This window comes from Callionymus lyra, chromosome 13 (genome assembly GCF_982586985.1).
Source record: "Callionymus lyra chromosome 13, fCalLyr1.hap1.1, whole genome shotgun sequence".
NCBI lineage: Eukaryota > Metazoa > Chordata > Actinopteri > Syngnathiformes > Callionymidae > Callionymus > Callionymus lyra.
The window spans coordinates 633,842-647,163 of NC_141830.1; the positions used below are offsets into that span (position 1 = coordinate 633,842).

The 13,322-nt window shown below is 43.2% G+C and overlaps 1 protein-coding gene across 1 annotated transcript; it reads left to right on the forward strand.

Moving 5' to 3' along the window:
• The first annotated feature begins 166 nt into the window (after nt 1-166).
• ndufaf7 (NADH:ubiquinone oxidoreductase complex assembly factor 7) lies at nt 167-10,690 on the forward strand. Its single transcript, XM_087805697.1, has 10 exons — nt 167-340; nt 406-557; nt 2,891-2,971; nt 4,161-4,271; nt 4,338-4,551; nt 6,428-6,486; nt 8,736-8,849; nt 10,010-10,153; nt 10,209-10,382; nt 10,447-10,690. The coding sequence occupies exons 1-10, from the start codon at nt 295-297 to the stop codon at nt 10,639-10,641; spliced, it is 1,290 nt and encodes a 429-aa protein (XP_087661823.1). The 5' UTR covers nt 167-294; the 3' UTR covers nt 10,642-10,690.
• The last annotated feature ends 2,632 nt before the right edge of the window (nt 10,691-13,322 follow it).

The window sequence follows — 13,322 nt, forward strand, 5'->3', positions numbered from 1 at the left end:
CTGTTTTACCCCAAAACTATATTCAGATATCGTTTATAAACGCTCAAAGAAAACTGAGATAACCACTGCAAAGTATAAAATGTGGATTAAAACTTTTCTGAAGGACCGTCGGAATTAGTTTGAAGGGCTCAACCGGATGTCCACTAGTGACGCGGTGACTGGCGTGTGTTCGTCCTCACGAGCTAATGTTCACGAGTCAAGGTGTCAAATAATCATCCCTGACGTCACGTGTCACGATGCTCTGGAGGATGATGACGTCTGCCCGGTGACGACACCTACGGTCACGTGATCACGATGAGGTTTGACGTGTGCAGAGCGAAACAGCTGATCTGCTGCTCAGGTGAGAACACATGTCGTCAGCGTGACGTCATCGGCGCTCAAGAACCCTCATCGATTGCTTCGCAGTGACGTCATCACTGAAAAGGTTCTGCAGATTTTCGTCAGAGCAGAAGACTCCGCCCCCTTCCGTGCTCACACACCTGAGGTCAAAGATCAAGGCCAGCGGTCCGATCTCTGTGGCCGAGTACATGCGCGAGGCTCTGACCAACCCCGTCAAGGTGTGTAGCCATAGCAACGTGTACCTGATCACCGTCATGTGACCCTCATGTGACCCTCATGTGACCGTCATGTGACCCTCATGTGACCCTCATGTGACCGTCATGTGACCCTCATGTAAGTAAGTAAGTAAGTAAGTAAGTAATATATATTTATATAGCGCTTTTCGAGACCAGGGTCACAAAGCGCTTTAACAATCAAAACAAAACTCAAAACAGTACATACTTTAAAGATCAAGACAACACTGAGAACAACACAGGAGTTCGAGAAATTCAAGGAAAAGCCTGAACAAATAGAAACGTCTTAAGATGTTTCTTAAAGGAGTCAGTAGATCATCAAGCGCAAAGAGAGAGAAGATTGTTCCAAAGCTTAGGAGCAACAGCCTGAAAAGATTTCTCTCCTCTGGTCCTGAGCCGTGTGCGTGGAACCATAAGTAGATTCTGATCCACAGACCTCAGAGACCGAGCTGGGGTGTAAGGCTGGATCAGATCAGTGATGTAAGGAGGAGCCTGACCATGAATAGCTCTGAAAGTAAGAACCAGAATTTTAAAGTTGATCCTGAAAGAAACTGGAAGCCAGTGAAGAGTTTTAAGGACCGGAGAAATGTGAGTTCTTCTACTAGAGCGGGTCAGAATTCTGGCTCAGAGTTCTGAATCAACTGCAGGCGAGACAGCTCCTTCTTGTTAAGACATGTAAACAAATGTGACCGTCATGTGACCATAATGTGACCCTCATGTGACCGTCATGTGACCGTCATGTGACCATAATGTGACCATAATGTGACCGTCATGTGACCCTCATGTGACCGTCATGTGACCCTCATGTGACCGTCATGTGACCCTCATGTGACCCTCATGTGACCGTCATGTGACCCTCATGTGACCGTCATGTGACCCTCATGTGACCCTCATGTGACCGTCATGTGACCCTCATGTGACCGTCATGTGACCGTCATGTGACCGTCATGTGACCGTCATGTGACCCTCATGTGACCCTCATGTGACCGTCATGTGACCCTCATGTGACCGTCATGTGACCATCATGTGACCGTCATGTGACCCTCATGTGACCCTCATGTGACCGTCATGTGACCATCATGTGACCGTCATGTGACCGTCATGTGACCCTCATGTGACCCTCATGTGACCGTCATGTGACCCTCATGTGACCGTCATGTGACCATAATGTGACCATCATGTGACCATCATGTGACCATCATGTGACCGTCATGTGACCATCATGTGACCATCATGTGACCCTCATGTGACCATCATGTGACCATCATGTGACCATCATGTGACCCTCATGTGACCCTCATGTGACCGTCATGTGACCGTCATGTGACCCTCATGTGACCCTCATGTGACCATCATGTGACCCTCATGTGACCCTCATGTGACAGTCATGTGACCCTCATGTGACCCTCATGTGACCCTCATGTGACCCTCATGTGACCGTCATGTGACCCTCATGTGACCCTCATGTGACCGTCATGTGACCATAATGTGACCATCATGTGACCATCATGTGACCCTCATGTGACCATCATGTGACCATCATGTGACCCTCATGTGACAGTCATGTGACCATCATGTGACCCTCATGTGACCATCATGTGACCCTCATGTGACCGTCATGTGACCCTCATGTGACCCTCATGTGACCATCATGTGACCATCATGTGACCCTCATGTGACAGTCATGTGACCCTCATGTGACCGTCATGTGACAGTCATGTGACCATCATGTGACCATCATGTGACCCTCATGTGACCGTCATGTGACCCTCATGTGACAGTCATGTGACCCTCATGTGACCCTCATGTGACCATCATGTGACCCTCATGTGACCATCATGTGACCGTCATGTGACCCTCATGTGACCCTCATGTGACCCTCATGTGACCGTCATGTGACCCTCATGTGACCATCATGTGACCCTCATGTGACCCTCATGTGACCCTCATGTGACCGTCATGTGACCATCATGTGACCCTCATGTGACCCTCATGTGACCCTCATGTGACCCTCATGTGACCGTCATGTGACCCTCATGTGACCATCATGTGACCCTCATGTGACCCTCATGTGACCCTCATGTGACCCTCATGTGACCGTCATGTGACCCTCATGTGACCGTCATGTGACCCTCATGTGACAGTCATGTGACCCTCATGTGACCCTCATGTGACCATCATGTGACCCTCATGTGACCATCATGTGACCGTCATGTGACCCTCATGTGACCATCATGTGACCCTCATGTGACCCTCATGTGACCCTCATGTGACCGTCATGTGACCCTCATGTGACCGTCATGTGACCATCCTCTCAGGGATACTACGTGACGAGAGACGCTATCGGACCAACTGGAGACTTCATCACTTCTCCGGAGATCAGCCAAGTGTTTGGAGAGGTGAGACAGGAAGTGACATCATCATCATTATTTTCATCATCTTCATCATCATCATCATCTTCATCATCATCATCTTCATCTTCATCTTCATCTTCATCTTTATCTTTATCATCTTCATCTTCATCTTCATCATCATCTTTATCTTCATCTTTATCTTCATCTTCATCACCTTTATCTTCATCATCATCATCTTCATCACCTCCTTCATCATCTTCATCATCACCATCTTCATCATCTTCATCATCATCTTCATCACCTCCTTTATCATCTTCATCATCATCATCTTCATCACCTCCTTCATCATCTTCATCATCACCATCTTCATCATCTTCATCATCATCTTCATCACCTCCTTTATCATCTTCATCATCATCATCTTCATCATCATTATCATCATCATCTTCATCTTTATCTTCATCTTCATCACCTTTATCTTCATCATCATCATCTTCATCACCTCCTTCATCATCTTCATCATCACCATCTTCATCATCTTCATCATCATCTTCATCACCTCCTTCATCATCTTCATCATCATCATCTTCATCATCATCTTCATCACCTCCTTCATCATCATCGTCTTCTTTATCATCACCTTCATCATCTTCATCATCATCATCTTCATCATCTTCATCATCATCATCTTTATCTTTATCTTCATCATCATCTTAATCTTCTTCTTCTTCTTCATCTTCATCTTCATCATCATCATCACCTTCATCACCTTTATCATCTTCATCTTCATCATCTTCATCATCATCATCATCATCTTCATCATCATCTTCATCATCATCTTCATCATCATCATCTTCATCATCTTCATCATCTTCACCTTCATCCTCATCCTCATCTTTAACATCATCATCATCTTCATCATCTTCACCTTCATCATCATCTTCATCATCTTCTTCATCTTCATCATCATCATCATCTTCATCATCATCTTCATCATCATCATCATCTTCATCATCATTATCATCATCATCTTCATCTTCATCATCATCATCATCTTCATCATCATCTTCATCATCATCATCATCATCATCTTCATCATCATCTTCATCATCATCATCATCATCTTCATCATCATTATCATCATCATCTTCATCATCATCATCATCACCTTTATCTTCATCATCTTCATCATCATCATCTTCATCACCTTCATCATCACCTCCCTCTTCTCCAGCTGCTGGGTGTGTGGGTGCTCAGTGAGTGGATCGCAGCAGGACGTCCCAGGCGTCTCCAGATCGTGGAACTAGGACCTGGACGAGGATCTCTAGCAGGCGACGTGCTGCGAGTACGTGATGTTTGTCAGGAGCGACTCAGGAGTACCGGGAGTAGACGTCTGTGTCTCCTCCATCAGGTGCTGTCTCAACTGCGCTCTGTGGTTGGCGAAGCTTCCATATCTCTTCACCTGGTGGAGGTGAGTCCAGTCCTGAGTCGCCTTCAGGCTCAACACCTGACCAGGGATCAGAACCAAGAGATCCAGGAGAAGAACCAGGCGGCGTATCGCTGTGGAGAGACGGAGTCAGGTCTGCCGGTGTTCTGGTACCACCACCTGGACGACGTCCCTGCAGGTGTGTGTGAAGAGTCCAAACATGTCTCCTCGTGTCTCCTCATGTGTCCTCGTGTGTCCTCATGTGTCCTCATGTGTCCTCATGTGTCCTCATGTCTCCTCATGTGTCCTCATGTGTCCTCATGTGTCCTCATGTCTCCTCATGTGTCCTCATATGTCCTCATGTCTCCTCGTGTGTCCTCATGTCTCCTCATGTGTCCTCATGTGTCCACATATGTCCTCATGTCTCCTCATGTGTCCTCATGTGTCCTCATGTGTCCTCATGTCTCCTCATGTGTCCTCATGTGTCCTCATATGTCCTCATGTCTCCTCATGTGTCCTCATATGTCCTCATGTGTCCTCATGTGTCTTCGTGTGTCCTCATGTCTCCTCATGTCTCATGTCTCCTCATGTGTCCTCATATGTCCTCATGGCTCCTCATGTGTCCTCATATGTCCTCATGTGTCCTCATGTCTCATGTCTCCTCATGTGTCCTCATGGCTCCTCATGTGTCCTCATATGTCCTCATGTGTCCTCATGTCTCATGTCTCCTCATGTGTCCTCATGTCTCCTCATGTGTCCTCATGTCTGCTCATGTGTCCACATATGTCCTCATGTCTCCTCATGTGTCCTCATGTCTCCTCATGTGTCCACATATGTCCTCATGTCTCCTCATGTGTCCTCATGTGTCCTCATGTGTCCTCAAGTGTCCTCATGTCTCCTCATGTGTCCTCATGTGTCTTCATGTGTCCTCATGTGTCCTCATGTCTCCTCATGTGTCCTCATGTGTCCTCATGTGTCCTCATGTCTCCTCATGTGTCCTCATATGTCCTCATGTCTCCTCGTGTGTCCTCATGTCTCCTCATGTGTCCTCATGTGTCCACATATGTCCTCATGTCTCCTCATGTGTCCTCATGTGTCCTCATGTGTCCTCATGTCTCCTCATGTGTCCTCATGTGTCCTCATATGTCCTCATGTCTCCTCATGTGTCCTCATATGTCCTCATGTGTCCTCATGTGTCTTCGTGTGTCCTCATGTCTCCTCATGTCTCATGTCTCCTCATGTGTCCTCATATGTCCTCATGGCTCCTCATGTGTCCTCATATGTCCTCATGTGTCCTCATGTCTCATGTCTCCTCATGTGTCCTCATGGCTCCTCATGTGTCCTCATATGTCCTCATGTGTCCTCATGTCTCATGTCTCCTCATGTGTCCTCATGTCTCCTCATGTGTCCTCATGTCTGCTCATGTGTCCACATATGTCCTCATGTCTCCTCATGTGTCCTCATGTCTCCTCATGTGTCCACATATGTCCTCATGTCTCCTCATGTGTCCTCATGTGTCCTCATGTGTCCTCATGTGTCCTCATGTCTCCTCATGTGTCCTCATGTGTCCTCATGTGTCCACATATGTCCTCATGTCTCCTCATGTGTCCTCGTGTGTCCTCATGTCTCCTCATGTGTCCTCATGTGTCCTCGTGTCTCCTCATGTCTCCTCATGTCTCCTCATGTGTCCTCATGTCTCCTCATGTGTCCTCGTGTCTCCTCATGTGTCCTCATGTGTCCTCATGTGTCCTCATGTGTCCTCATGTCTGCTCATGTGTCCTCATGTGTCCTCATGTCTGCTCATGTGTCCTCATGTGTCCTCATATGTCCTCATGTCTCCTCATGTGTCCTCATGTGTCCTCATGTCTCCTCATATGTCCTCATGTGTCCTCATATGTTCTCATGTGTCCTCATATGTCCTCATGTGTCCTCATATGTCCTCATGTCTCCTCATGTGTCCTCATGTCTCCTCATATGTCCTCATGTGTCCTCATATGTCCTCATGTCTCCTCATGTGTCCTCATGTCTCCTCATATGTCCTCATGTGTCCTCATATGTTCTCATGTCTCCTCCAGGGTTCAGCATATTCCTGGCTCATGAGTTCTTCGATGCTCTCCCGATCCACAAGTTCCAGGTGAGCCTCAGAACCTTGAGAGACTTACTTACTAATCATGAGTCTGGTTCTGCTCCAGGTTTCTTCTAAAGGAAGTTTGTCCTCATCATAGTTCACTGTACAGTGTACATCTTAATCAACTATAGTCTTAACTTAATCAACTATAGTCTTAACTTAATCCACTATAGTCTTAACTTAATCCACTATAGTCTTAACTTAATCCACTATAGTCTTAACTTAATCCACTATAGTCTTAACTTAATCCACTATAGTCTTAACTTAATCCACTATAGTCTTAATTTAATCCACTATAGTCTTAACTTAATCAACTATAGTCTTAATTTAATCAACTATAGTCTTAACTTAATCCACTATAGTCTTAACTTAATCCACTATAGTCTTAACTTAATCCACTATAGTCTTAACTTAATCAACTATAGTCTTAACTTAATCAACTATAGTCTTAACTTACTCAACTATAGTCTTAACTTACTCAACTATAGTCTTAACTTAATCCACTATAGTCTTAACTTAATCAACTATAGTCTTAACTTAATCAACTATAGTCTTAACTTAATCAACTATAGTCTTAACCTACTCAACTATAGTCTTAACTTAATCCACTATAGTTTTAACTTAATCCACTATAGTCTTAACTTAATCAACTATAGTCTTAACTTAATCCTCTATAGTCTTAACTTAATCAACTATAGTCTTAACTTAATCCACTATAGTCTTAACTTACTCAACTATAGTCTTAACTTAATCCTCTATAGTCTTAACTTAATCAACTATAGTCTTAACTTAATCAACTATAGTCTTAACTTAATCAACTATAGTCTTAACTTAATCCACTATAGTCTTAACTTAATCCACTATAGTCTTAATTTACTCAACTATAGTCTTAACTTAATCCTCTATAGTCTTAACTTAATCAACTATAGTCTTAACTTAATCAACTATAGTCTTAACTTAATCCACTATAGTCTTAACTTAATCCACTATAGTCTTAACTTAATCAACTATAGTCTTAACTTAATCCACTATAGTCTTAACTTAATCCACTATAGTCTTAATTTACTCAACTATAGTCTTAACTTAATCCTCTATAGTCTTAACTTAATCAACTATAGTCTTAACTTAATCAACTATAGTCTTAACTTAATCCACTATAGTCTTAACTTAATCCACTATAGTCTTAACTTAATCAACTATAGTCTAGAACGCACCATAGAAGTCCTTCAGTCATTGAACTATAATAATAATAATTATTATTATTATCATTAATAACTGTATTAACACGTGTATAATTATTATTATTATCATTAATAACTGTATTAACACGTGTATAATTATTATTATGATCATTAATAACTGTATTAACACGTGTATAATTATTATTATTATCATTAATAACTGTATTAACACGTGTATAAATATTATTATTATCATTAATAACTGTATTAACACGTGTATAATTATTATTATTATCATTAATAACTGTATTAACACGTGTATAAATATTATTATTATCATTAATAACTGTATTAACACGTGTATAATTATTATTATTATCATTAATAACTGTATTAACACGTGTATAATTATTATTATGATCATTAATAACTGTATTAACACGTGTATAAATATTATTATTATCATTAATAACTGTATTAACACGTGTATAATTATTATTATTATCATTAATAACTGTATTAACACGTGTATAAATATTATTATTATCATTAATAACTGTATTAACACGTGTATAATTATTATTATTATCATTAATAACTGTATTAACACGTGTATAATTATTATTATTATCATTAATAACTGTATTAACACGTGTATAATTATTATTATGATCATTAATAACTGTATTAACACGTGTATAATTATTATTATTATCATTAATAACTGTATTAACACGTGTATAATTATTATTATTATCATTAATAACTGTATTAACACGTGTATAATTATTATTATGATCATTAATAACTGTATTAACACGTGTATAAATATTATTATGATCATTAATAACTGTATTAACACGTGTATAATTATTATTATGATCATTAATAACTGTATTAACACGTGTATAATTATTATCATTAATAACTGTATTAACACGTGTATAATTATTATTATTATCATTAATAACTGTATTAACACGTGTATAATTATTATTATTATCATTAATAACTGTATTAACACATGTATAATTATTATTATTATCATTAATAACTGTTGTCTCATGTCTCCAGAGAACTGACCGAGGCTGGAGGGAAGTCCTGGTGGACACAGACCCGGATTCACTGGATCGACTCCGCTTTGTACTAGCACCGGGGGCTACGTTAGCATCAACAGCCCTGATCCATGTGTGTGTTTATGTTTGTGTATTTGTGTGTTTCCATGTGTGTGTTGACGTGTGTGTTGACATGTGTGTTGACTTGTGTTGACATGTGTGTTGACGTGTGTCCATGTGTGTGTTGACGTGTGTGTCCATGTGTGTTGACATGTGTGTTGTGTCCATGTGTGTGTTGACATGTGTGTGTTTATGTGTGTATTTGTGTGTGTCCATGTGTGTTGACATGTGTGTTGACGTGTGTGTCCATGTGTGTGTTGACATGTGTGTTGATGTGTGTCCATGTGTGTTGACATGTGTGTTGACATGTGTGTTGTGTCCATGTGTGTGTCCATGTGTGTTGACTTGTGTGTTGTGTCCATGTGTGTTGACTTGTGTGTTGTGTCCATGTGTGTGTCCATGTGTGTTGACTTGTGTGTTGTGTCCATGTGTGTGTCCATGTGTGTTGTGTCCATGTGTGTGTTTATGTGTGTATTTGTGTGTGTCCATGTGTGTCCATGTGTGTTGATGTGTGTGTCCATGTGTGTTGACGTGTGTCCATGTGTGTTGACATGTGTGTTGTGTCCATGTGTGTTGACATGTGTGTTGTGTCCATGTGTGTCCATGTGTGTTGACTTGTGTGTTGTGTCCATGTGTGTTGACATGTGTGTTGTGTCCATGTGTGTTGACATGTGTGTCCATGTGTGTTGACGTGTGTTGACATGTGTGTTGTGTCCATGTGTGTTGACATGTGTGTCCATGTGTGTTGACATGTGTGTTGTGTCCATGTGTGTTGACGTGTGTGTGTCCATGTGTGTTGACATATGTGTGTCCATGTGTGTTGACATGTGTGTTGACATGTGTCCATGTGTGTCCATGTGTGTTGACATGTGTGTGTCCATGTGTGTTGACTTGTGTGTTGACGTGTGTGTCCATGTGTGTTGACGTGTGTGTGTCCATGTGTGTTGACATGTGTGTGTCCATGTGTGTTGACATGTTGGTGTCCATGTGTGTGTCCATGTGTGTTGACGTGTGTGTCCATGTGTGTTGACGTGTGTGTGTCCATGTGTGTCCATGTGTGTTGACATATGTGTGTCCATGTGTGTTGACATATGTGTGTCCATGTGTGTTGACATGTGTGTTGACGTGTGTCCATGTGTGTCCATGTGTGTTGACGTGTGTTGTGTCCATCAGGCGGAGGAGACCCGGGACCACATGGAGGTCTGCCCCGAGGGTGCGGTCCTGGTGCAGCAGATCTCCTGCAGGGTCTCTGAAGGGTGCGGAGCTCTTCTGATCGCAGACTACGGACACGACGGAACGAAGACCGACACGTTCCGAGTAAGCGACTCTCCACGGTTCCCGCGGCGGAGCTTTGACGTCTCTTGTGTGGCAGGGGTTCAAAGGTCATCGTCTCCACGAGGTCCTGGCGTGTCCCGGCGAGGCCGACCTGACGGCGGACGTGGACTTCAGCTACCTGCGCAGGATGGCCGGAGGGGGCGTGGCCTGCGTCGGACCCGTCAGTCAGCGGACCTTCCTGATCAACATGGGCGCGGAGGCCCGGATGAAGGTCCGGATCCTGACGGTCCACGTGTTTCGCTCGGAAACCAACTTGACCTTTGACCCCACCACAGGTTCTTCTGAGGAACTGCAGCGACGCGGCCACCAGGGGGCAGCTGATGGACAGCTACGACGTTCTGACCAACCCGCTGAAGATGGGTCATCGCTTCCAGTTCTTCGCGCTGCTGCACCCGAGCCGCCTGGCGCTGGACAGGAAGTCTCCGGCTCCACTTCCTGTTGCCGGCTTTACTGAACTTAGCTCTACATGACGTCACATGGTTGACGACAACAAACCACCGATTTCAACTTTTGTGTTTTTCAATAAATGAACTTTGTATCGAGAGAATTGTTAGCATAACATCAGCGACACGTTAGCCACATGTTAGCATAACATCAGCGACACGTTAGCCACATATTAGTATAACATCAGCGACACATTAGCAACATGTTAGCATAACATCAGTGACACGTTAGCCACATATTAGCATAACATCAGTGACACGTTAGCCACATATTAGCATAACATCAGTGACACGTTAGCCACATATTAGCATAACATCAGTGACACTAGCCACATATTAGCATAACATCAGTGACACGTTAGCCACATATTAGCATAACATCAGCGACACGTTAGCCACATATTAGCATAACATCAGTGACACGTTAGCCACAGGTTAGCATAACATCAATGACACGTTAGCAACATGTTAGCATAACATCAGTGACACATTAGCAACATGTTAGCATAACATCAGCGACACGTTAGCAACATGTTAGCATAACATCAGCGACACGTTAGCCACATATTAGCATAACATCAGTGACACGTTAGCCACATGTTAGCATAACATCAGCGACACGTTAACCACATATTAGCATAACATCAGTGACACGTTAGCCACATGTTAGCATAACATCAGCGACACGTTAACCACATATTAGCATAACATCAGTGACACGTTAGCCACATATTAGCATAACATCAGCGACACGTTAGCCACATATTAGCATAACATCAGCGACACGTTAGCCACATATTAGCATAACATCAGCGACACGTTAGCCACATATTAGCATAACATCAGTGACACGTTAGCCACATGTTAGCATAACATCAGCGACGAGTTAGCAACATGTTAGCATAACATCAGCGACACGTTAGCCACATATTAGCATAACATCAGTGACACGTTAGCCACATGTTAGCATAACATCAGCGACGAGTTAGCAACATGTTAGCATAACATCAGCGACACGTTAGCCACGTATTAGAATAACATCAGCGACACGTTAGCAACATGTTAGCATAACATCAGCGACACGTTAGCCACATATTAGCATAACATCAGCGACACGTTAGCCACATATTAGCATAACATCAGCGACACGTTAGCAACATGTTAGCATAACATCAGCGACACGTTAGCATAACATCAGCGACACATTAGCCACATGTTAGCATAACATCAGTGACACGTTAGCCACATATTAGCATAACATCAGCGACACGTTAGCCACATATTAGCATAACATCAGCGACACGTTAGCCACATATTAGCATAACATCAGTGACACGTTAGCCACATGTTAGCATAACATCAGCGACACGTTAGCCACATATTAGCATAACATCAGCGACACGTTAGCCAAATGTTAGCATAACATCAGCGACACGTTAGCCACATATTAGCATAACATCAGTGACACGTTAGCCACATGTTAGCATAACATCAGTGACACGTTAGCCACATGTTAGGATCTACTTGACCCTAGTGTGTGGATCTACAGGACTCCAGTGTGTGGATCTACTGGACTCTAGTGTGTGGATCTCCTGGACTCTAGTGTGTGGATCTACAGGACTCTAGTGTGTTGATCTACTGGACTCTAGTGTGTGGATCTACAGGACTCTAGTGTGTTGATCTACTGGACTCTAGTGTGTGGATCTACTGGACTCTAGTGTGTGGATCTACTGGACTCTAGTGTGTGGATCTACTGGACTCTAGTGTGTGGATCTACTGGACTCTAGTGTGTGGACCTACTGGACTCTAGTGTGTGGATCTACTGGACTCTAGTGTGTGGATCTACAGGACTCTAGTGTGTGGATCTACTGGACTCTAGTGTGTGGATCTACTGGACTCTAGTGTGTGGACCTACTGGACTCTAGTGTGTGGATCTACTGGACTCTAGTGTGTGGATCTACAGGACTCTAGTGTGTGGATCTACAGGACTCTAGTGTGTGGATCTACAGGACTTGTGTGTGGATCTACTGGACTCTAGTGTGTTGATCTACTGGACTCTAGTGTGTGGATCTACTGGGCTCTAGTGTGTGGACCTACTGGACTCTAGTTGGACTCTAGTGTGTGGATCTACAGGACTTGTGTGTGGATCTACTGGACTCTAGTGTGTTGATCTACTGGACCCTAGTGTGTGGACCTACTGGACTCTAGTGTGTGGATCTACAGGACTCTATTGTTTGGATATACTGGACTCTAGTGTGTTGATCTACTGGACTCTAGTGTGTGGATCTACTGGGCTCTAGTGTGTGGACCTACTGGACTCTAGTGTGTGGATCTACAGGACTTGTGTGTGGATCTACTGGACTCTAGTGTGTTGATCTACTGGACTCTAGTGTGTGGATCTACAGGACTTGTGTGTGGATCTACTGGACTCTAGTGTGTGGATCTACTGGACTCTAATGTGTGGATCTACAGGACTCTAGTGTGTGGATCTACAGGACTCTAGTGTGTGGATCTACAGGACTCTAGTGTGTGGATCTACTGGACTCTAGTGTGTGGATCTACTGGACTCTAGTGTGTGGATCTACTGGACTCTAGTGTGTGGATCTACTGGACTCTAATGTGTGGATCTACAGGACTCTAGTGTGTGGATCTACAGGACTCTAGTGTGTGGATCTACAGGACTCTAGTGTGTGGATCTACTGGACTCT